Source organism: Salvelinus sp. IW2-2015, linkage group LG17 (assembly GCF_002910315.2).
Source record: "Salvelinus sp. IW2-2015 linkage group LG17, ASM291031v2, whole genome shotgun sequence".
NCBI classification, from domain to species: domain Eukaryota; kingdom Metazoa; phylum Chordata; class Actinopteri; order Salmoniformes; family Salmonidae; genus Salvelinus; species Salvelinus sp. IW2-2015.
The window spans coordinates 31,167,997-31,194,293 of record NC_036857.1 but is presented as its reverse complement, the minus strand read 5'-3'; the positions used below and the strand labels follow the sequence as shown (position 1 = coordinate 31,194,293).

Genomic DNA, 26,297 nt, shown 5'->3' with positions numbered 1-26,297 from the left:
TGTGCGAGCAAGGAGGCCTACAAACCTGACTCAGTTACACCAGCTCTGTCAGGAGGAATGGGCCAAAATGCACCCAACTTATTGTGGGAAGCTTGTGGAAGGCTACCCGAAACATTTTACCCAAGTTAAACAATTTCAAGGCAATACTACCAAATACTAATTGAGTGTATGTAATCTTCTGACCCACTGGGAATGTGATGAAAGAAATAAAAGCTGAAATAAATTATTATCTCTACTATTATTCTGACATTTCACATTCTTAAAATGAAGTGGTGATCCTAACTGACCTAAAACAGGGAATTTTTTACTAGGATTAAATGTCAGGAATTGTGAAAAACTGAGTTTAAATGTATTTGGCTAAGGTGTATGTAGACTTCCGACTTCAACTGTATGTATTTCAGCGTTAAATTCTTTATACATTTGCAAAAATGTATACAATCATGTTTTTGCTTTGTCATTATAGGGTGTGTAGATTGAGGGAAAAAACAATTAAATCAATTTTGGAATAAGGCTGTAACGTAACAAAACGTGGAAAAAGTCAAGGGGTCTGAATACTTTCCGAATGCAGGCTACAGGATTTTGACACATTTATATAATTGGACAGTCATTAGACAATGAGAAACTCTAATTTGATGCTGTTGTAGTTGTTTTTGTTGTTGGACCATCACTCTATCAATAAGTGTTGCCTTACAAAGTGAGTGACTGAATGATCATCATCACATTTTCTGTGAAAAACTCACAATACATTACTGCTTCATTCAATAGCACATACAACTAAAATGTGAGCAGAAATACTCAACAATCACATATACAGTATTATACTTCAATATACAAAAACAATCCTCCAGTTATCATTGATATATTTTTCAAATGATGGCAACATTTTGGCAACATTTTTGTGGGTAAGATATTTTAAAAAGTAGGAACTGATTGAGACTAATATCGAAAATCTTTTAGATTATGTATATCTGTATTACTGTATCTATCCCCAGTGTCTCTTTTTGTGAGTGTCTATAGAAGCCTACTCTTCTCCTTGACTCTGTTAGTTGCCTGTTATTTAAAGAGGCCTCCCACTGAGTTAAGTGATGGGACAAAGACAGGACAGAGCTACTTTGAAGCCAGAATAAAACATTTGAGTCACTGGTTATGTATCCCATCTGTATTATAGAGCTCCATATGCACCTAAAGGTACAGTAGTTTGCTCATTGGGTTAAGGTTTGTGTGCTCATTGGGTTAAGGTTTGTGTGCTCATTGGGTCACAAAAGCTATGCTTGAAATCTTGAAGTGTCTCATCAGACCCAAGGCTCTATTCTGGAGGAACAATAGTGTTTGAATCAGTGTACAGTAATTGCTGTCTTACAGTACAGCTTCCTGAGGATCGGCTGCCACCTAAACATACATAGCTTCTCAATTTACAATAACTGTATACAGTGTAGCAAAGATGATGGACAATAACTGTATACAGTGTAGCAAAGATGATGGACAATAAGTGCAAATGTGTAGTCCTTCACTAGATACCATTTGAAAATATTCATTTTAAAAGTTAGTAGAAACGCTGCCTCTACGTATATTTTTACCAGGATACTTTTCCCATTGTGGGGTGTTAAGGTTAATTACACACAGGCCCACTGAAAGCCCATCTGGGCTGGCAGCCTGGCACAGTGTGTGTTGGTCACTGCAATGTGCTGTAGAAGGCCTGTTTGGACGGTATGGTGGAGACCTGTGGCCCGAGTGTCTCAGTGCCGAGAGAATGCAGCATACAGGGCTTCCTTCTGAGAGATGAATGCCAAATATTACGTTTTCATGTCATCTATCTACCAGATCATTTCTTTAATCTACCCTGTTTCAGTTGAATAATTTCAAAAATTATTCAAAAATGTTCACTGTTTACAGTAAATACCTTCAAAAAGAAACACCAAAAGCTTAGTTTTGTAGGGTATATTAAATGTTTACAAAATATTTGTTTTGTTATACTTTATTCTACCCTTTACTCAAATCGTTATGCAAAGGGTAGAAATACACTGAACAACATTTTCATTGTTGGATGATCTTGTTTTTTTGCCCAATGTACCAGTACCAATATACTGTATACATTACTTTGTATATACAGTACATAGATTCCCAGAGATGTCGGTTTCTGTAAAGCTGCAATATATAGTTCCTTTTGGACACATAATATTTACAAATATTGTCATTTTTTAAAAGTATTGTTAATGCACTTTACAACATCATAGTGCCTTTGTAAAATATGCTTTCTCCCAGTTTCATAACACGGAATGCTGTACAGATGTAGGCTCTTCATTTGATCACCTTGTTGCAGGAGAACTTTCTTGCAATGCAGTAAATGTTGAACTTGTAGTGTATCTGAGGTTTAAAAAGACTTCTGAAGTTTGTTATTTCCACGTTGAAATTTCAGACTTGATTTTCCATTCCAAAAAAATGGATCAGCCCCGACAAAAAATGTCAATTTTTTATTATCTACATAATAATTCACATTTCCCTACTGTAGCAAACTGGCTCAAATTAAGATCCTACATCTATACATGTGGTCTGCACATATAGCCGGATGACTGGATGGCGGGGAGTAGAGGAGAGGTGGTCATCCTGGTCATCCTAAAGATCCCATCAGTACAACCGCTGGACTCCAACATACCTTGGGTCGCTTCTTCTGTCCCGGACCTCAATCTAAGGGCAAGAAAAAAAGTATCACAGCAGGGCATCATGTAAGGATATTGAAATAATACAAATTATATAGCAATGTATTACAATACAGAACCAGACAGTGCTTTGAACTCATTCAGCCAAAACACATATTATACAAGACGGGACTAATGGGACAAACACACTGATCAATTTAGACAATTAACTGCACCATGCACGAAGCCATGACACTGTGTACTGTTCACTTACGAAGTCACTTACCCCGGACACAGCAAAATCTGCGAGAACAAAGTAAAATATTGTTGTAAACAGTGTCAAAAATATACATTCTGTTGAAGCCCTGTACAGCACATACAATATTACACACAGTATAATCTCTATCAGTGAGTTAGTGCAGGGTTAATCAGATGAGTGGTGAGAGAGACACTGCAGGTGATATATAGATACTGGCATATCCCACTGAAAACTGGTGAGTAACCATGGAAACCACCATAGCGCGTATAGTATAAATAAATCACGATACTTTGGCATTTCCCTACCAAACAGTGTAATCCTCTGATCTGACAGTTAACAACTTCATGAGGGGTCTATTACTTTTCTGTCATAATGGCGACAGTGAGTTTTAGAACACTTCATATAAGATTCTGACATCAATCTCTTCAAAGGTCCCCTGAACGAACGCCTCTCCGCTCTGATAACTCAATATGATCAGACCAGTCTGATGCAATCCTGTGCAAACAGTGAGAACAGACTCTGGTGGACATTCCTACCCTCATTCATGCAGTTTCACGGTGAGTGCAATAGGCTAGACTGATCGACCTAATAACAATACCAGATGTATTATTTTATCATTCAGAAATCATGTCAACTATCAGAGCAGGTTATGCAATGGGTCCTGGTTAAAAGAAGTACATTATATAGAGAGTCTTGTCTTGGTCTAAGCCATCCCTCACCTTTATTGTTGTCAGCCTTGCGTTCCTCCAGGAACATGTTGTTCTGTCTGTTTCCCAGGACGAAGGCCAGGAAGGAGAGGATCAGGGCGTCCAGGATGCCGATAATAGCAAGGATGTAAGACCAGCGGACAGAGCAGTTACCCAGGGTATACTTCCCCGTCTCTTCCCCACACAGGTCCCGCACCACCTCTGCATCCCAGCCATCTGGAAAGATTACACAGCCCAACACCAGGCATACAGCTGGGGGGAGAGAGAAGAGAGAGAGGATGTTAAGGAGCTAGAGTCTATGGAAAACATGGACGCGTGATTCAAAAGCTAAACTTTTATTACATTGTCATCAAAAGACCAGTAAAAATCCTAGAGATGTCTAAAGATCATTACATGTAAATAAGTGTTTTTTGCATAGACATTATCATTGAGGGTTTCCGTCATTTTAAAGTAGTCATCTGAGTGGGGATTCCTATGGGTTGGGAGTGATCAGCCAATGATCAGAGCATTGTCTTCTTCAAATTGGTTTGCCTACTTTGTAAATGGCTTTAAGCTATATGACCGCCATCTTGTGGCCACAATAAATGAATGACACAAGATTTGATTCCAGACTCCAGCATTGCGGATAGCTTTACACTTTTTTTTAAACTACTTTAAAATGGAGATAGCCACAGTGCCGAGTCCATAACTTCACAGATGCCATAATTGTCACAGATACAAGGTTGAGATCTCTATGGTCCAAATACAGTATAGGCAATAAAAAAAATGCAAACCATAATTGCTGTAATTGCTATAATGTTTTAGAGGAGACATGAAGGAGACATTAGCATTGGCATGGAAAATCACATAGAAGTCATGAGTCACTCTTCTTTGAGTGAGAGAGTAAGTAAGATCCCTGTGCCTGGCTCTCAGGGTTGGTGGGGTGGAACAGGGTCTTTTCTGCTGATGTTCCTGCTGCTGCTTATCTTTCAGCTCTGGGCCTCTCTGAGTCCCCAACTCTCACTCATTCTTCTGTCCCGGGAGTCTCCGATTCCCCCTCGTCTGCCTCGCTGCTGCTGAGCTCACTGCAACCTCTCTGCTGATCCCATACTAATGTGCTTGTAAGATTGCCTCCCAGATGATATTCCCAATACTGCTGAGCAGCGCCAAACACACGGCTTCCCATTATTCCCAAGCAGCTCATCCATCAACGGTATTGAGCTCAGACAGTCCGGTGGATAACGATGGCATTATGCAACTGCAAACATAGACACACAGATGAAAAGACACAAGCCTGAAACTCTCTAATAATAACAACGTTTGATCGTGCAGCTAAATGTAGAAATGCTTGTACTAAATTTGGACTATACTAGACATTCGGATTTTCTATTGGAAGGGTCTTTCTCCTCCTCAGTCGGCCCTGTAAAGCTTCCCCTGAGGTTTGGTGAGTAACACTCAGCAGTGTGCACTACATCCCTCCCCAGCCTTGCTGGTCTGCTGGCCTTCAGGCCTACTAACCCCCTTTTTATTTATATGGCCTCCAGGTTGAAAATCATTGCACCACAAATATCTTGTTCTGAGAAACAAAATCCAAGCGCTTTGAAGTTGCCTTTTCTCTTCTTTTCCCTTCTGTTTCTCCCCTCTCATAAGATATTTCTGAACTTGTACAGAGAACTTCAAAGGCAGCAGCCAGGGAGAGGAGTGAGGAGGAGACAGAGCTACAGAGTAGAGCAGTAGAGCTGGCCCACTTTTAGTTCTCTCTCTCTCTCTCTCTCTCTCTCTCTCTCTCTCTCTCTCTCTCTCTCTCTCTCTCTCTCTCTCTCACACACACATACCTGTTCTCTCTTTCCGCTCACTTTTTTTTCACCTCCTCGCACCTCATCGCTTACTCTCACAACTAAATAATAAACTCCAAAAGACCCCAATTCAAAGAAACATTTCAGAGCCTTTAGTGTCTGTATGCTACCATGTGTAGTAGACCTGGGCAGTTCAGTTGAGATATGAGCATTTGAAGCAGTTCAGGCTGTGTAACGGAGAAGGTCACTAGGAGCTGTGGGCCTAGCAGCACCATAGGGTTTATTCTCACACCCATCAGACTGATGCTTTTTGACAACTGAGGGCAGTAATGTTGGTAAGCCAGATCTGGAACATTCAAAATATCCTGGAGCACCATGGTTCACGTGGCTGAAGAGGCCAATGTGAGAAGAAGAAAAAATAAGACGTTTCTGGTAAAGAATGAGTAGATTATGGCTAACATGTTGTGGGCATGTGTTTAAAGTGTTAAAGTGTTAAATAACATATGTGCTGCACTTTATACATCTAGTCCCATTATCATGATGAGAGCTCTGGGCCCCATTTGACCATAATTACTCTGGAGTTGTATTCTTCTCTTAACCATGCAAACACAATGTTGTGGGGCCCCAGGGCTCCAATAAGTAAAATGAAAGTGTCAAAACAGTCTGTCAAGTGCTGTACTTGAATAATCTCAATCTTACTCCATTTGCTTTGATATGAGTGCAATACCCTTGTTAAAACAAAGTATATCGTTTATTTTTTATAATTAATTGGTATTAGATTTAAAAGGTGATTGAATTTCTCCTGAATTGTAATGTTGCTAATGCATTTCTTCTGAAGAAATATTTCTTTAATGTACAAGTGAATAGGTTGGTTTACTTTTAAGTTTAAGTTTTGACCAATAAGGTAGCTTGTTAAACTGAGGCCATTGGAAGAGTTGACCTGGTTAACAGGAAGCCTGGGAGAAAGAGACGTTGAAAAAAGAGGGAGAGGCGTTGAAAGAGAGATGGAGAGACATTATCAATGTTGGTGAAGAAAATCTATGAAAGAAGACGAAGACGATAAAAAATAGAAGAAAACCCATACCTACCGAGTTTTGAAGGGAAATACTGATTTGACTTTATAAGAGAGTTATTATTATTTTGTTAAGAAAGACTTAGTAGAGACCGAAGCTACCGTCTCATCGTGGAGGTATTTGACAGCCTCGAGGTTAGCCTAGCAACGTGCGAGACCCTGGAGAGAATTGCTTGGGAAGATTAACAAGTTCATGTTTCCTTGGGATATCTGTTGCTGCTAAGGAGTACTGTCTGCATTGATAGCTGGATCTTGTGAGGACACCTGCACGGAACTGCTATACTCCGCCGAGGAAATATCTACAAGTAGTGAGTAACCACAACGGTGGGATGCTTCGGGACTTTATGCGTGTCGTAATATTTTTGAGCTCCAACGCGCGCCAACGGGTTTAAGCAAGCTTGCCAGTAATTTGGACATGGGTTGTGAAAAATCATTGGGGTTTATTATTTTCATTTCTTTTGATGTGGTACATTGAAAATGTGATAATATACATATTGAACCTTATGTCTGTTGCCTTGGTGGAGTCATTTACTGTTTCAGTGTCATTTAAATGCATGGGAAAGCATATCATTCTATCTGAAGTTAACGTTAATACTCTAGTTGTCATCACCCTAGCGAGTTTACAATAGGGATTCTTATTGGAGATGTCCTTCTCACCTAATATCCCATGCTGTTCAGATTAGAGGTCGACCGATTATGATTTTTCAACGCCGATACCAATACCAATTATTGGAGGACCAAAAAAGCCGATACCGATTAATCGGACYATTTTTTTATTTGTTTGTAATAATGACAATTACAACAATACTGAATGAACACTTATTTTAACTTAATATAATACATCAATAAAATCAATTTAGCCTCAAATAAATAATGAAACATGTTCAATTTGGTTTAAATAATGCAAAAACAAAGTGTTGGAGAAAGTAAAAGTGCAATATGTGCCATGTAAGAAAGCTAACGTTTAAGTTCCTTGCTCAGAACATGAGAACATATGAAAGCTGGTGGTTCCTTTTAACATGAGTCTTCAATATTCCCAGGTAAGAAGTTTTAGGTTGTAGTTATTATAGGAATTATAGGACTATTTCTCTCTATACCATTTGTATTTCATTAACCTTTGACTATTGGATGTTCTTATAGGCACTTTAGTATTGCCAGTGTAACAGTATAGCTTCCATCCCTCTCCTCGCTCCTACCTGGACTCGAACCAGAAACACAACGACAACAGCCACCCTCGAAGCAGCGTTACCCATGCAGAGCAAGGGGAATAACTACTCCAAGTCTCAGAGCGAGTGACGTTTGAAACGCTATTAGTGTGCACCCCGCTAACTAGCTAGCCATTTCACATCGGTTACACCAGCCTAATCTCGGGAGTTGATAGGCTTGAAGCACAGCGAAGAGCTTCTGGAAAAATGCAGGAAAGTGCTGTTTGAATGAATGCTTACGAGCCTGCTGCTGCCTACCACCGCTCAGTCAGACTGCTCTATCAAATCATAGACATAATAACACACAGAAATACAAGCCTTGGGTCATTAATATGGTCGAATCCGGAAACTATCATCTCGAAAACAAGACGTTTATTCTTTCAGTGAAATACGGAACCGTTCCGTATTTTATCTAACGGGTGGCATCCATAAGTCTAAATATTCCTGTTACATTGCACAACCTTCAATGTTATGTCATAATTACGTAAAATTCTGGCAAATCAGGCGGCCCAAACTGTTGCATATACCCTGACTCTGCGTGCAATGAACGCAAGAGAAGTGACACAATTTCACCTGGTTAATATTGCCTGCTAACCTGGATTTCTTCTAGCTAAGTATGCAGGTTTAAAAATATATACTTCTGTGTATTGATTTTAAGATAGGCATTGATGTTTATGGTTAGGTACACATTGGAGCAACGATACGCACCGCATCGATTATATGCAACGCAGGACACGCTTGATTAACTAGTAATATCATCAACTATGTGTAGTTAACTAGTGATTATGATTGATTGATTGATTGTTTTTTATAAGATAACTTTAATGCTAGCTAGCAACTTACATTGGCTTCTACTGCATTCGCGTAACAGGCAGGCTCCTCGTTGAGTGCAATGTAATCAGGTGGTTAGAGCGTTGGACTAGTTAACTGTAAGGTTGCAAGATTGAATCCCCGAGCTGACAAGGTAAAAATCTGTCGTTCTGCCCCTGAACGAGGCAGTTAACCCACCGTTCATAGGCCGTCATTGAAAATAAGAATGTGTTCTTAACTGACTTGCCTAGTTAAATAAAGATTAAATAAAGGTGTAAAAAATATTTTTTTTTAAATGGCCAAATCGGTGTCCAAAAATACCGATTTCTAATTGTTATGAAAACTTGAAATCGGCCCTAATTAATCGGTCATTCCGATTAATCGGTCGACCTCTAGTTCAGATATTATAAGTAAGGTAATATCGTGAGAGTCAAATTCGAGCCTGGTGAGAGGGTTACATGAGCTGTTAAAACATGCTACAATGTCACTCTGAACACAAATAATCTCTCTCTACGTCTCGTCCTGAGGCAGGGGAAATGCAGAAAAGGAGATGGACGGGAGGGCAAATGAAAATGCAGTCTACCCTGTTGGTGTGAATGACCTTAGTACAGTTTTAATTAAGGAGACAATAGAGAAACACCTCTAAGGGGGAAAAGGACAGCTGTTTCTATTGTTCTCCAAGAGGGTAATTCAATTACTATCAAATATTTCTGTGATTTGGCAATCAGGCTAGAAGCCCAGTTCTGTTACCTTTTTGTCAGACTTTGGCATTGTTGTTTTCTCTTCGCTTTCTGTGTTATTTTGTCAGACTGGACAAGCACACTGGCAAACCAGACAGACTCACATGGGGGGGTTGAGTAACAGTTGAGTTACAACTTTTAAATCACTCTGGATTCGAGCATTATTACACTGTTAATAACTATTATTACACTTCTTCAGTTCACACTCACAAGTTACTTTTAAGAAACGGTAATGAAAACTAGACTAACTCCTGAGAGGGTGTGAGGTTTTCAGCAGTGGGAAGACAGTGGTTTGGGTCTGCATCATCTGTGTGATATCACTGACAAACATAGTACAATAAATCATCTATCCTCTGCCGCTGGCCAGCCATAGCCCCAAACCTTGGCAAACCTTACATCAACGCTGCGAGGGCAATCTGTTTCATTATTGGTCCGTCTGTTGCTCCACTTGGCTGGCGTTCTCTTTTTTCAAAGTGGCTCCTACGTCTGGACCTGAGGTGTCAACTCATTCAAACCCCTGTGCCCAGCTCTCCACCGTTCCAAGTCAATGTCGCAACACATATGCTGTCAAGTGCATTTATCGTCTGGTGCCCAGCTCCAGTCCCCTAGGTACCCAGCAGGGTGGGAAAAATCAGGGTGGGCAATCTAAGGTTACCCTAACTATTCAGTGACACATCCCAAAACCACAACTCCCTCTGTTTTAGCTATAAGGAACCAAGTTATTTTCCCTCCCTGATCTTTGAGAACGGTTTTCGGTGAAGCTAAGGAAAAGCCCCAGAATGATTATAAAGCCTGAGCAAGTGAATCCTCTCATTTTTCTTCCAATCTCTCTCTCTCTCTCTCTATCTCTCTCTCCCCATCTCTGTCTCTCTCTCTATCTCTCTCTCCCCATCTCTGTCTCTCTCTGTGTGTCTCTCTCTCACGGGCGACAATTCAAATACAGGTCAAAAGAATACATTATTCACTCTGCAGAATATTTTTAGTAGCGCACTGTTGACTTAGGAATGATTTATTTGTGCCTGATGATTAAAACATGTGCATTTCAGGGAAGCCTGGGCAGAAATCTCAGGGCAAAGAGAAAGCATGGGATCTCCTGGGATAGATATTTATATTTATATAAATGTATCGACTTGCTACATCTCCTTTTGCAAGCTTATGGAAAACACTTGCACGTGCATGCACTTATCCACACACACATGCACACGAGCATACTCGCACATACACAAACACACACGCACATACAAACGCAACGCAATACATTTTTCAGAAACAGCAAAAAAGGGGCTACTAATAAACTAAATGGAATCCTCCTCATCAATTCGGCAACCACCCACACACACACACACACACACACACACACACACACACACACACACACACACACACCACACAACACACACACACACACACACACACACACCACACACACACACACACACACACACACACCACACACACACACACACACATTGCATACATTACCGTAGAGGATCAAAGAGCACTTTTACAGTAACACAGGTAGAACAAAAAAACATGTTAACACAGGGAAACAAAACGCCCCTGGTACTGAATGAATGGGGTTTAAAGTGAGGAGACATCTCCCTGAAGGGGACCAGAGGAATAAGATCTCTTAATGAGCTGCCTCTCTTGTTATATAATATCTCATACGAGGCTGACGCACTCCAACACCACAGAGAGGGGGGGGGGGGGGGGGGGGGGACGACACGTGGGCTATCAAACGCAGTGGCTCAGTGGCATGATTGTGGACTACAGGAAAAGGAGGACCCCATTCTCATCGACGGGGCTGTAGTGGAGCAGGTTAGAGCTTCAAGTTCCTTGGTGTCCACATCACCAACAAACTAACATGGTCCAAGCACACCAAGACAGTTGTGAAGAGGGCACGACAAAACTTATTCCCCCTCAGGAGACTGAAAAGATTTGGTATGGGTCCTCAGATCCTCAAAAGGTTCTACAGCTGTACCATCGAGAGCATCCTGACAGGTTGCATCCCTGACTGTTATGGCAACTGCTCGGCCTCCGACTGCAAGGAACTACAGAGGGTAGTGCGTGCGGCCCAGTACATCACTGGGGTCAAGGTTCCTGCCATCCAGGACCTCTATACCAGGCGGTGTCAGAGGAAGGCTCTAAAAATTGTCAAAGACTCCAGCCACCCTAGTCTCTGCTACAGCACGGCAAGCGGTACCGGAGTGCTAAGTCTAGGTCCAAGAGGCTTCTAAACAGCTTCTACCTCCAAGCCATAAGACTCCTGTACATCTAATCAAATGGCTAGCCAGACTATTTACATTGATGTTCAAACCCCCCTGGTAGCCTACAGCTCAAAAGCATGACCACGGGTGAAGGGAATCCCATTATACAACAAGTTGTTAGTTCAGAGCTTCTCATCTCATCCAGGGTATGTGGAAGCAGATCCGCATTTGGTTTCATTCTGTTCCACTCTCCATGGGGTCGACGCTTGAACTGGTTTTCTATCTGATTAGAGGTCAACTTAATTGAACATGAAACCATGAATGCTTGTTGGTACCATTCAGTAATATACAGCACTAAAGCTTGTTCCTGCTATTATATTCACGGCTCTTCTACCTTTGCATTAAAGTTGGATAAACACCTGTATATTGTCTGGCCTCATGTGATCAATAAAATACTACAATGTACATTTCCTGTAGAAACTGCTGATTCGTTTTTGTCAGCCTCTCAGCCTCAGGACCTTGCGTAGGGACGGAAACAATAGAAGAGCCCTGATGTAACTTACAGTTAAATTTCATTCAAAAACTGTATTTTGGTCTTTTTCTCACAAGTCGAGTGTTGATTCAGTTTCAAAATGTTTTGCATGTCAGCAGTCAAGTTATCAAGATTATTGGACTTTTAAGAAGCAGAGTGTCACCAGACACACACATGATGATGAAAAATGCATCATATGATGCAGAACGCATCATCATGATGATGAGGCTAGTGACATTTTGCTTCTTAAAAGTCCAATATCTTGATTGACTGCAGACATGCAAAACATTTTGGGACCGTGTCAACAGTGGACTAATGAAAAATAAATACCAAAAGATCGTTTTTGAGTGAAATGTCTCTTTAAAAGGAATATAGTATGCTGCTGCAGGAGTAGCTAGTTGTAAACTGAGTAGAGCGGAGCAGAGCGCCAGACCATGTAGTGCTTAGTTCTGTTTAATATTTCAGGGAGACAGGGTCAGGACATGAGTGAGAGATGAGTTGATGGAGGTCCTATGGGAGATGGGGTGTAGAGTTAGAAACCACTGGCCTGTAGAAATCAGGCTTTCCTCTTTTAGGTTATGTGCTATTATTTTGGAGGGACACATAACAATTAGCATATCTTGTATTTCTGGGAGACCAGCTATCGTATGCACTTGCATGGCCTTACAGTGGCAATGAAAAGTATGTGAACCCTTTGGAATTACCTGTATTTCTGCATAAATTGGTCATCAAATTTGATCTGATCTTCATCTAAGTCACAACAATAGACAAATATTGTTAGTGTGCTTAAACTAATAACATAAAAATGATTGTATTTTTCGTGTCTATATTGAATACATCATTTAAACATTCACAGTGTAGGATGGAAAAAGTATGTGAACCCCTWGGCTAATGACTTCTTCAAAAGCTAATTGGAGTCAGGAGTCAGCTAACCTGGAGTCCAATCAATGAGACGAGATTGGAGATGTTGGTTAGAGCTGCCTTGCCCTATAAAAAACACTCACAAAATGTGAGTTTGCTATTCACAAGAAGCATTGCCTGATGTGAACCATGCCTTGAAAAAAAGAGATCTCAGAAGACATAAGATTAAGAATTGTTGACTTGCATAAAGCTGGAAAGGGTTACAAAAGTATCTCTAAAATCCTTGATGTTCATCAGTCCACGGTAAGACGAATTGTCTATAAATGGAGAAAGTTCAGCACTGTTGCTACTCTCCCTAGTAGTGACCGTCCTGCAAAGATGACTGCATGAGCACAGTGCAGAATGCTCAATGAGGTTAAGAAGAATCCAAGAGTGTCAGCTAAAGACTTACAGAAATCTCTGGAACATGCTAACGTCTCTGTTGACGAGTCTACGATACGTAAAACACGAAACAAGAATGGTGTTAATGGGAGGACACCACGGAAGAAGCCACATTGCTGCACGTCTGAAGTTTGCAAAAGTGCACCTGGATGTTCCACAGCGCTACTGGCAAAATATTCTGTGGACAGATGAAACTACAGTTGAGTTGTTTGGAAGGAACACACAACACTATGTGATTGTGAAAAATAACAAAAAAAACTACAATTATAACATAACTCAAATGTCCAAGTTTATCAAGACATTTTGCAGGAGAATGTCTTAATAAACACCTTCTGGAGTGGCCCAGTCAGAGTCCTGACCTCAACCCGATTGAGATGCTGTGGCATGACCTCGAGAGCAGTTCACACCAGACATCCCAAGAATATTGCTGAACTGTTTTGTAAATAGAAATGGTCCAAAATTCCTCCTGAACGTTGTGCAGGTCTGATCCTCAACTACAGAAAATGTTTGGTTGAGGTTATTGCTGCCAAAGYAGGGCCAACCAGTTATTAAATCCAAGGATTCACATACTTTCCCCACAATGCACAGTGAATGTTTACACGGTGTGTTCAATAAAGACATGAAAACGTATAATTGCTTGTGTGTTATTAGTTTAAGCAGACTGTGTTTGTCTATTGTTGTGACRTAMATGAAGATCAGATCACATTTTATGACCAATTTATGCAGAAATCCAGGTATTTCCAAAGAGTTCACATACTTTTTCTTGCCACTGTCTGTCTTTTTCCATTTTGGTCAGTATGCTATCCATTCCTCTCTCGATGTGTTTGGGATGGAGTGTGTGATTGATTTCTCCTCCTTCTGTCTAACACAGTTGCAGGGCACCAGCGAAATGACAGAGGGTCTAAACTTATCGATTTCACCTGGGCTTTTCCGGTACTCATTAAGAAAAACGAGACATGTGTCTTGGGGGTGTTATTCTATGTGGGTGTGTTATGTTTGCTATTTCGTATACTGGCAGTAATGTCATTTGTCCCTCTTCAGTCACCGTCCAGAACAGGCCACCGCAAAGATGGTGGATAAATGAAGATGTCCCACTCAGGCTGTTTACCATTGGGGGAAAAAATAGCCAGTTCCYGTCTGCTTAACAGGGTTGCTCTCCCAGAAGCACCAATGCATTAGCAGTTGGGTCTGGTCTTCTTAGTTCATTGACTCTATATGAACCAGAAAAATTGAGGGAGAGAGATGTCTCGCTTCTTCTTCCGTTTCTGGCTCCGTACTGAATGGCTTAGCAACCGCGTGACCCAGCATGACAAACTTGAACATGGTTAGTCAGGGGATCCTGCTTCGAGCGTACTGCATTTCCTGCTTTCTAGATGTAGCTACTGTATCTTTGATGAAGGTTGTGTTTGTGCTAACGTTAGCACACGAATGTGAGGATATTTCAGTTGGAGAAAAAACCCAAGCCGTATATGAAAAATGAATCTCGTTCTTTCAACATAACATTTGCGACAAAGTCTTGCATATATTGTTGTCTAGAAAAGTCTGAGGCGCTTCATGCTAATGGTTAGTTCGGCTGTCGGTAAATAAATTACGTTTGAGGTTGATTCTGGTGAGCGATTGGATAGTGTGCACTGCAGCACACCGGGCAGCTGTGATCCGGATGATTTGATTACTGCCAGCRGTGATTAGAATGTGCCAGGCAGTGGTCCCGTGTGGGCAGGATTGAAATCAAAACCCAACCGTCATMAAGTTGTGACATCCTCAGGTCCACAAATCTCACAAAACTCAGTTTTGGAATATATTGACTTTATGAAATGATCCTACATACACATGTTAGTACATTTTGGCACAGAAATAAACTTTTGGGACGAATATTGATGCAACATAGGCCGTATTCAACCAGAGAAGTTGGTTTTGCGTTCAGTTGCACTTTAAAGGAGCATTCGCCGGAGACAGAGTGGAGCAAGACAGGCAGTTCAGAGATCCTGTCATATAAACTCACTAAGAAAAACAGAGAAAATATGTGTATTCCTTTTCTGTCTCTCGTCATCCAACTTTTCTGTCCACGATGTAACTGCAGTATGGATAATGAGACAACAGTACAGTTTATGGTTTTGTATAGTACAACATATAACATTGAGCTCTCCTGACTGAAGAGGAGAACCATGATGGTACTCCCCATGAGGAAGGTCATGGGCACTGAGAGGAGCAGCTGGTCCTCTTTGTCCTCTTCCCAGGGCCGGCCCGCTGTTGGCACCACGCTCTGCCAAAGCACTATGCCACGGCCCAGGATACAGCAGCTGATTAAACTATCATCTCTTCAGTGGTGAGAGCATTGGCCCCATAGCCAACACTATCAGGCCACTCACCTGTACACAGGGTAGCAGATGCAGCCTCATCGCAAGGCTATACCCTGTACCGAGTTGGAGCTGATCCAGCAGCCACTGGGAATGGGAAAGGGCCTCAATTGCAAATACATACAGTGCCTTCAGATTCAACCACAAAGACTAGGGAGGTTTTCCAATGCCTCGCACAGAAGAGCACCTATTGGTAGATGGGTTAAAAAAGTAGATATTCAATATCCCAGTCACTACAAAGATACAGGCATCGTTCCTAACTCAGTTGCCGGAGAGGAAGGAAACCGCTCAGGGATTTCACCATGAGGCCAATGGTGACTTTAAAACAGTTACAGAATTGAATGGCTGTGATAGGAGAAAACTGAGGATGGATATACGACATTGTAGTTATTCCACAATACAAACCCCTAATTGACAGAGTGAAAAGAYGGAAGCCTGTACAGAATACATGCATCCTGTTAGCAACAAGATACTAAAATAATACTGCAACAAATGTGGCAAAGCAATTTACTCTTTGTCCTGAATACAAAGTGTTATGTTTGGGTCAAATCCAATACAACACAATACTGAGTATTTTCAAACATAGTGGTGGCTGCATCATGTTATGGGTATTCTTGTAATCGTTAAGGACMGGTGAGTTTTTCAGGATAAAAAAGAAGCGGAATGGAGCTAAGCACAGGCAAAATCCTTGAGGAAAACCTGGTTCAGTCTGCTTTCCACCAAACACTGGGAGATGAATTCCCCTTTCAGTGGGACAATAAACTAAAACACAAGGCCACATCAACACTGAAGTTGTTGACCAAGAAGACAGTGAATGTTCCTGAGTGGCCGACTTACTGTTTTGACTTGGCAAGACCAAGTGCATAGTGAGTCTCCTGTCATCCTAAGAGTATGGAAATAGTATTTCATGGATTCTCTGMTCCTCCATCTTGCTGATGGTTGAACATTCTTCCAACCAAACAAACTGACTCTGCAGATCAGAAAGGAGAGTGGACAAATGAAGAAAACAACGATACAAACAGAAAAAACTGCTGATATTTTTCTGCTTTGTCTGCTGACTGTTGAGGTATTCTTACTCCCACACGTTTGTGCATATCTCYTGAGTCGTTCCACCTCAAAAAGCACAAGGAAGAGGTTTTCGACACCCACCATCTCAGATTGTTCTGAAAACGTTTCTGTAGTTAGACACAGATAAGATTAGTATCCCTGAATCATTATTTTGTTGAAAGTTTATTTGAACTTTGAAAAATTAAGCTTATTGATTGCACCCAAATTGGCCATTTCAATTCATAGGATTCATATCATATTCAATAAATATAGTACCCAACATCCGATTTGGACCAAACATTTTCTTAACAATGACTAATACGATGTCATGTATTCTCTGGGAATTTTGTGATGCTTTTTTCCCCTCTGTTCAGAGAAATTAGCCATTCAAGTATGAATGCATTTCCCTCCATAAATCACTGTGAAAGTARCAGGTTTTGCACACTATATGCTGCTCTTCCGGCTGTTACTGCCACACAATTTTATACATTTTTCTGGTCTCTTGTGTTTATTAAATTGATCACAATATTATTTTTCAACTTTGGGTAGAAAACCAATAGCTTTTGCTCATGATGAAAATACATTGTGTGGTCATCCGCACAAGTCAAGCCAGTCCTCCATGAAAGCAATTCAGTTTGTCATTCTCTCAGCAACCTAAGGCTTTAACCCAACTCTTCTCGAATAGTCCAACAAATGACAGCTCTCTGAGAGGGCTATCCCTATGATGCAATTATCATATTAAGACTTTTCCTACAAGACCAAAAATGTGATGGAGAAATGGGCTAGTGACTAAAATGTTGTGAAAACCCAAATAAAACAATACAATTATAAACCATTACATAGTACGTGTTCATTCTCTTTATTTATTTATTTAACGAACACAGACAACAACAACAAAACACGAACGTGACGTTCTGCAGGGCAAAATACCAACCAATGCAAAAATAAGAACCCACAAATGAAAGAGGGAAAAGAGGACTACCTAAGTATGATTCCCAATCAGAGACAACGATAGACAGCTGCCTCTGATTGGGAACCACACTKGGCCAAAAACAAAGAAATAGAAAACATAGAAATAAAGAAACTAGAATGCCCACCCTAGTCACACCCTGGCCTAACCAAAATAGAGAATAAAAGCCTCTCTATGGCCAGGGCGTGACAAACAGTCTTYTGTTTTTCCCTAAAATGATTAGAAAACATCTCCTATATGTTGTTTGATGAGTGAAATGTACCATTAAACCCAACCCAATACATTCCATTACCATTACAGTGCTTTCAGAAAATATTCACACCCCTTGACTTTTTCCACATTTTGTTGTCTTAATTTAATCCATTTAAATMATTTCTGTGAGCATTTGTTTTGTCACTGGCCTACACACAATACCCCATAATGTCAAKGCYAATTATGTTTTTCTACATTTTTACAAATTAATAAAAAATGAAAAGCTSAAATGTATTGAGTCAATAAGTATTCAACCCCTTTGTTATGGCAAGCCAAAATAAGTTCAGGAGTAAAAATGTACTTAATAAGTCATATAATAAGTTGTCTGGATTCACTCTGTGTACAATAATGGTGTTGAAACTTTTCCTCCAGTGGGATAAATCAGGCTCACACAGAGCTCATGGGAATATGAAGTTGTTGTGAATTGTGACAATGGCCTTGAATTGGCTTGTGTCAGATGTCCGAAGGTGTAGAGCACACCATCGTTAAAACACATCTTGTCCCACCATCTTGTCCCTTGGCTTGTGTCAGATGTCCGAAGGTGTAGAGCACACATCTGCCTGTGAGGCAGATGTCCGAAGGTGGGACAAGATGTGTTTTAACGATGGTGTGCTCTACACCTTTTTAGCACGTTCATATTAGAAGTATTGCACGTTCATTTAAAAAAGATGACCGCTATGGTGTGTGGTCATCCACACCCCCTCCCAAAATGGCTGCTGTGCCACGCAGTTGACACCCAAAATAAATACAAGGCTTTAAAAAAAAGGTTTTGTGTGTTTCCTGAAGATGTCTTGCATAGTCTTACTATTATTTTTGAAAAGAGTGTTTCTTGGTAGTCTTAGTCACATCTACTTTGAAACAAAAGTATACACCTCACACACATGATTATGTGCTTAYAAATATAAGACACCTGTTGTCACGCCCTGACCTTAGTTATCTTTGTTTTCTTTATTATTTTGTTTAGGTCAGGGTGTGACAAGGGTGGTATGTGTGTTTTTGTCTGGTCTAGGGTTTTTGTATGTCTAGGTTGTGTGTGTAGTCTAGGCTGTGTGTGTAGTCTAGGCATACGTAGGTCTATGGTGGCCTGGATTGGTTCCCAATCAGAGGCAGCTGTTTTTCGTTGTCTCTGATTGGGGATCCTATTTAGGTTGCCATTTTCCAGTTTGGTTTGTGGGTGATTGTCTATGTGATGTTGCATGTCTGCACTCGTTATATTTAGCGTCACGGTCGTTTTGTTATTTTTGTATTAGTTTGTTTATTGTTCTTCGTTTTCAGTAAAGAAGATGTATCCACATCACGCTGCGCTTTGGTCTCCTTCGTATGATGAACGTGACACCTGTACCATGTCAGATATAGAGTTGAAATGTATTAAATGTAGAGTTGAGACTGAAATATAACAAAACCTTTTCATATAGAAACACCAGATTTTCGGCGGGTTTATTTAAATSATTTGTATTAATTATGAAATTATTAAAAACATGAATAACATTCCACCCATGAGGCCACCAGAGGGCGTTTTGGTCATTTGACTGCAGGATATGACTACCTGTACCATACACAATTATCTGTAAGGTCCCTCAGACGAGCACTGAATTTCATACACAGATTCAACCATAAAGACCAGGGAGGTTTTCCAATGCCTCGTAAAGAAGGGCACCTATTGGTAGAAGGGTAAAAAAATCAGACATTGAATATCCCTTTGAGCATGGTGAAGTTATTATTAACACTTTGAATGGTGTTCAATACACCGGATAGGAATGAAACCGCCATGAAGCCAATGGTGACTTAAAAACAGTTACAGAGTTGAATGGCTGTGATAGGAGAAAACTGAGCATGGATCAACAGCCTTGMAATTACTCCACAATACTAACCTAATTGACAGAGTGAAAAGAAGGAAGCCTGTGCAGAATAAAAATATTTCAAAACATGCATCCTGTTGCAACAAGGCACTAAAGTAATACTGCAGTACATGTGGCAAAGCAATTKACTTTTTGTCCAGAATACAAAGTGTTACTGTATGTTTGGGGCAAATCCAATACAACACATTACTGAGCACCACTCTCCATATTWTCAAGTATAGTGGTGGCTGCTATGGGTATGCGTGTAATCTTTAAGGACTCTGTGGAGTTTTTCAGGATAAAAAAATGACAGAATGGAGCTAAGCACAGGCAAAATCCTTCAGGAAAACCTGGTTTAGTCTGCTTTCCACCAAACACTGGGAGATGTGTTTACCTTTAAGCAGGGCAATATCCTAAAACACAATCTCCACTGGAGTTGTTTACCAAGAAGACAGTGAATGTTCCTGAGTGGCATAGTTTCATTTTTTACCTAAATCAACTTGAAAATCTATGGCAAGACCTGAAAATGGTTGTCTAGCGATGATCAACAAACAATTTGACAGAGCTTGAAGAATTTTGAAAAGAATAGTGGGCAAATGTTGTACAATCCAGGTGTGGAAAGCTCTTTGAGACTTACCCAGAATGACTCACAGCTGTAATCGCTGCCAAAGTATTGACTCAGGGGTGTAAATAGTTACATAAATTAGATATTTCCGTATTTCATTTTCAATACATTTGCAAAAATGTCTAAAAACATGTTTTCACTTAGTCATTATGAGGTATTGTGTGCAGATGTGTGAGAGAATAAAAAATAAAATAAAAATTGAWTTCAGATTGTAACACAACAAAATGTGGAATAAGTTAAATAAATATACTGAACAACAATATAATCGCAACATGAAAAACATTGGTCCCATGTTTCATGAGCTGAAATAAAAGATCCCAGGAATTTTCAATTCACAATTTGTGCCCAAATTTGTTTGTATCCCTGTTAATGAGCATTTCTCCTTTGCCAAGATAATCCATCTACCTGACAGGTGTGGCATATRAAGAAGCTGATTAAACAGAATGATCAGAACACAGCTGCACCTTGTAATTGGGACAATAAAAGGCCACTCTAAAATGTTCAGTTTTGTCACACAACACAATGCCACAGATGTCTGAAGTTTTGAAGGAGCGTGCAATTGGCATGTTGACTGCGGGGATGTCCACCAGAACTATTGCCAGAGAATTGAATGTTAATTTCTCTACCATAAGCCGACTGCAAAGTRYTTTTAGAGAATTTGGCAGTACGTCCAACTGGCCTCACAACTGCAGACAATGTGTAACCACGCCAGCCCAGGACCTCTACATCTAGCTTCTTCACCTGAGGGATCGTCTGAGACCAGCCAACAGGACTGCTGACGAAACTGAGGAGTATGTCTGTCTGTAATTAAGCCCTTTTTGGGGGAAAAACTCATTCTGATTGGCTGGGCCTGGCTTCCAACTGGATGGCCCCCCCAGGCCCGCCACTGCCTAGTCATGTGAAATCCATAAATTAGGGCCTAATATATTTATTTCAATTGACTGATTTCCTTAAACGAACTGTAACTCAGTAAAATATTTGAAATTGTTGCATGTTGCGTTTACGTTTTTGTTCAGTATACTTTCTGAAGGCATTGTATTTGGGATTTTTACCATTGAAGACCATAACATTTAAACCATTAGAACTCCTGTAGCCTATTGGTTTGCTTGTTCACAAGGAATGGTCTAACTAATACAAACCTTTATTGAAGMGAATAAACAACACACACTTGGGCCATTTCCCAGATACAGCTTAAGCCTTAGGCAGTCAACCCAACACTAGCAGATCTCTGTTGGTGTGTGGGCACACTCTTAGAAAAAAAGGTGCTATCTAGAACCTAAAAGGGTTCTTCGGCTATCCCCATAAGATAACTCTTTGAAGAACCCTTTTGGGTTTCATGTCGGGTTCTACACCGACATGTCGGGTTCTACACGAAACCCAAAAAGGTTCTACCTGAAACCAAAAAGGGTTCTACCTGGAGAAAAAAAAGGGTTATCCTACAGGGACAGCCAAAGAACCCTTTTGGAACTATTTTTTCTAAGAGTGCAGCTAGTTACACAGATTGACTTCATTGAGCAGATTAGATTCAAGAGAAGGAAAGTTTGTATGTYTTTGAATTGCTTTCATGGAGGACTGGCTTGAATTGAACGGATGATCACACCATTTATTTCCATCTTGAGCAAAAGCTATGGGTTTTCTACCCAAAGTTGCAAAGGGTTCCATTTAATACYTGGATAAAAGGGTGTGGCAGTAATAGCAGAACAGCAGRATCTAGTGGGCAAAACCTGGTACTAATTCACTAAGAATACATTACYTAGTATGAATAAACAATACTCCAAGCCACAGCTTCATATAACTTGTCAAACATAGAGAACTGATACTGTWTACTGGCCGTTGGGGTGGGCTTGGTGTGGAGTTGGGGCGTCCGCAGGTGGCTTTCGACCATTTATTTGGATCCCTGAGATCTTAGTCATTGTTAAGATGTGGTTTGGTCCAAATCGGATGTTGAGTARTATATTTAATGAATATTAAACAGTGCCTTCAGAAYGTATTCACACCCCTTGACTTTTTCCACATTTTGTTCTATTACAAAGTGGGATTAAAAGTGATTTTCAATTGTAATTTTTTGTCAATGATTTACACAAAATACTCTGTAATGTCAATACATGTTAGAATCACCTTTCYCAGCTATAACAGCTGTGAGTCGTTCTGATTAAGTCTGGAAGAGCTTTGCACTCCTGGATTGTACCATATTTGTCCATTATTCTTTAAAATATTCTTCAAACTTGGTTGTTGATCATTGCTTGACAGCCATTTTTAACTCTTGCCATATATTTACCGATTTAAGTCAAAACTGTAACTAGGCCACTCAGGACCATTCAYTGTCGTCTTGGTAAGCAACTCCAGTGTATATTTGGCCTTTGTCACACCCTGATCTGTTTCACCTGTCTTGTGCTTGTCTCCACCCCCKACCAGGTATCTTCCATTTGTCCCCATTATCCCCTGTGTATTTATACCGGTGTTTTCTYTTTGTCTSTTTCCAGTTCGTCTTGTCTCGTCAAGCCTACCATCATGTTTTTCTGTACTCCTGTTTTTCTGGTCCCTGTTTTCCAGTCCTCCTGGTTCTGACCATTGCTGCCTGCCCTGACCCTGAGCCTGCCTGCCATACCATTCTGCCTTCCCTGACCTCGAGCCTGTCTGCCGTCCTTTACCCATCTGACTCTGACCCGGTTTACAAACTTCTGCCTGTCCTCAACCTGCCTCTTGCCTGCCCCTTGCCTATTAATAAATATCAGAGGAGGCAGAACCATCTGCCTCCTGTGTCTGCATATTGGTCTCATCCTGTGACGTTATAGCCTTGTGTTATAGGTAATTGTCCTGCTGAAAGGTGAATTTGTCTCCCAGTGTATGTTGGAAAGCAGACTGAACCAAGGTTTTCTCTAGGATTTTGCTATGCTTAGCTTTATTCCATTTCTTTTTATCAAAAATAACTTCTGAGTCCTTGCCAATGACAAGCATACCCATAACATGATGCAGACACTACCATGATTGAAACTATGAAAAGGTACTCAGTGATMTGTTGTGTTGGATTTGCCCAAAACATYACGCTTTGTATTCAGGAAAATGTCATTTATTTGCCAAATGTTTTGCAGTATTACTTTAGTYCCTTATTGCAAACKGGATCCATGTTTTYGAATATTTTTATTCTTTACAGGCTTCCTCCTTTTCATTCTGTAATTTATATTAGTTGATCCTTCCTCAGTTATMTCCTACCACAGCCATTAAACTCAGTAACTGTTTTAAAATCACCATTGGCCTCATGGTGAAATCCCTGAGCGGTTTCCTTCCTCTATGGCAACTGAGTTAGGAAGYACWCCTGTATCTTTSTAGTGACTGGGTGTATTGATACACCATCCAAAGTGTAATTAATAACTGCACCATGCTCAAAGGGATATTCAATGTCTGTTTTTTGTTTTGTTACCGCCCTACKAATAGGTGCTCTTTGCGAACCATTGGAAAAGCTCCCTGGTCTTTGTGGTTGAATCTGTGCTTGAAATTCACTGATCGACTGAGGAACCTTACAAATAATTTTATGTGTGGGGCACAGAGATGGGGTAGTAATTGAAAATCATGTTTAACACTATTGTTATTGAATCCATGCAACTTATTATGTGACTTGTTAAGCACATTTATACTCCTGAACTTATTTAGGTTTGCCATAATAAAAGGGTTGAGTACTTATTGACTTGAGACATTTCAGCTTTATATTTTGAATTAATTTGTAAACATTTCTAAAAACAGAATGACATTTTGACATTATGGGGTATTGTGTGTAGATCAGTGACACAAAATCTAAATGTAATCCATTTTCAATTCAGACTGTAACACAACAAATGCAGAAAAGTCAAGGGGTGTGAAAACTTTCTGAAGGCACTGTATGAATCATAAATTGAACTGTCCAAATTTGTCAGAGTTAAAATTGTCTTTCAACAAAATAGTTGCAGGAATGCTTACCTTATATTTTTCTAACTAAATAAACCATTTAAAAACAATCTGAGATGGTGGGTGTCTTGCTGAAATGAAATGGAACGACCRGCATTGATGAATTTATAATCCACTCTGGGAGGTCCTTGAGGTATAGATCTGAGTGGGYGTGAGTGAATTAAGTTCCATAAATGACCTGTTTTCATTTCCCCCCTACTTGTTTCTTCTATTTATCAAGAGGGCAGCTCTCTATGTGGTCAGGTCATGGTTGAAGGAATGCATCCACCCAACAGAAGGAGGCCTTTTGTAGTGTGTTGGCTGTTTTTGAGACTGATTTGTTGAGCAAATMAATGCTTCATCTGCAATCGCTAGAGCTCAATGTGGGTCAGTGTGGCAGCCTATAGTATATCTGTCTTCCTTCCACAGTTCCATGACTCTGAGTGACAATGGAAAATGACATGAAGTCATCCAACTTCCACTCCCAGTAAGCCCGGAGAGTTTGGAATCTGTGTAGAAATGTGGAGTCAAAATGATTTTGCAGCGGGGTGAATCTAATCTGCCTGTAGATATAACCCATCATCCTTAGCAATAGCAACAGCACAAGCAGCATGTTGCAATTGTTTTGACAAGGTTGTTTGCATGTAACTTGTAACCGGTAGATCCATGTGTTTGKAGTCGCCTGTGACATACCAGTGAAAAATCCTATCCACCAATATATTAATGTGCTGAAACAATATTGTGTAACTGAGTTTCCATTGGTTTTACGTACCACATAGGAGCTGCATCCAGGCACAAGTCTTGTAGACGGTAGCGGTGTTGCAGAAGAAGAAGAGCGCCATGCAGGCGATGCAGCCCAGAATCAGCACCATGGACAGAAACACGAAGACCGACGCCGATTTGAAGGCGCCGGAGGGGATGGAGCTGAACTCGGCGAAGCTTCCGGTGCAGGTGAGCTCTCGGTTGGGCGGTCCTCTTCCAACGCACTGGTGAAACAACCCGAAGTAACCCACCTGCGGCGTGCTCACACTGTCCCCGATCCAGTAGGGCTGAATGAAGACCACCACGTTGATGATGGCAAAGCATATGGTGAATATCGCCCAGAGTACCCCGATGGCGCGGGAGTTCCGCATGTAATTATCATGGTAAATCTTGGCGGCTTCTTGTGAAGGCAACATGTTTTCCACTATACTGTAGCTTTCTTTTCGTTATTTTAATGACTCACTCAGTCTTTGCGCGTCTCCGTTTGTGAAAGCTGTGATTGTAAATTTGGTAGCAGTGTAGCTATTCAGAATAAATCCATTATTAAAATACGTTGATTAATTATTATCATTGACTAGCCTTTATTTATTTATTTTTGGCTACCATATCATTGTAGATTCAACCTGCGAACCTACAAGCCTACACATATATACATGTATGTATAATACTGGTAATTAATAATGTATCGTTCCTTAGAAAAGAGAAGTGGAGTCCGAAATAGGATATTTCACAGTAAAACGGTTTTGCAATATCCTCAACCAATGCTATCTTAAAAAGATGTCCTTTAGTATCCTCATCCAAGCCCACCAGAAATGATAAGCTGTTGCCTAGTGCCAGTGGTGGATCCCCCGTTTACGTGTATTATCTGAGGCATCCGTGGAGGGCTTCTTTGAGCTGGAGATATTGGCGCACAGTKCCTAATTATAGAATTTACATCCAATTTTGAGAAAATGAAAACGTCAACTATGACCAGTCCGAGCTCGCGAAACCGACCTCCTCCGCCGCCACTCCATTATTGGGATTTTCCCTATTTGTCTCGCGCCCTCTTCCTGCCTCTCCCCTCGTCGTCCTGTCTCTCCGTGGATCTCTCGCGCGCTCTCAGAAGACGCTGAGCACTGTTGATTGCGGCGCGTTCACGTACCGCACAATAACCAACAGAGATTTGCATGYAAAATGGTATTCTCCCCTCCTTATTCTTTTACTACAATTATAACGATTGTTTGTATGCAGATTTAGGTTAACCATTTTGATTAGACATAGGCCTACGCARAGAAGACAGA

General features: G+C 40.6%; 1 protein-coding gene across 2 annotated transcripts; it reads right to left on the bottom strand.

Moving 5' to 3' along the window:
* Nucleotides 1–1,959: 1,959 nt before the first annotated feature.
* LOC111976360 (LHFPL tetraspan subfamily member 3 protein-like) lies at nucleotides 1,960–26,090 on the bottom strand. 2 transcript variants are annotated; one of them, XM_024005144.2, is made up of 4 exons: nucleotides 25,028–26,090; nucleotides 3,615–3,854; nucleotides 2,911–2,939; nucleotides 1,960–2,685 (listed from the first exon to the last, which is right to left on the bottom strand). In XM_024005144.2, the coding sequence occupies exons 1-4, from the start codon at nucleotides 25,431–25,433 to the stop codon at nucleotides 2,626–2,628; spliced, it is 735 nt and encodes a 244-aa protein (XP_023860912.1). In that variant the 5' UTR covers nucleotides 25,434–26,090; the 3' UTR covers nucleotides 1,960–2,625. The 2 variants fall into 2 exon arrangements, with proteins under 2 accessions (XP_023860912.1, XP_023860913.1); XM_024005145.2 differs by having other exon boundaries at nucleotides 2,923–2,939.
* Between the last annotated feature and the right edge of the window lie 207 nt (nucleotides 26,091–26,297).

Bases quoted from the DNA above. Each gene is read 5' to 3' on its own strand.
- LOC111976360 (XM_024005144.2), bottom strand. From the start codon at position 25,433: ATGTTGCCTTCACAAGAAGCCGCCAAGATTTACCATGATAATTACATG. The intron at 3,855-25,027 runs GTACGTAAAACC...CTCTCCCCCCAG, and splicing joins CTGGATGCAGCTCCTATGTG to CTGTATGCCTGGTGTTGGGC. The intron at 2,686-2,910 runs GTAAGTGAACAG...TCTTGCCCTTAG, and splicing joins TGTCCGGGGTAAGTGACTTC to ATTGAGGTCCGGGACAGAAG.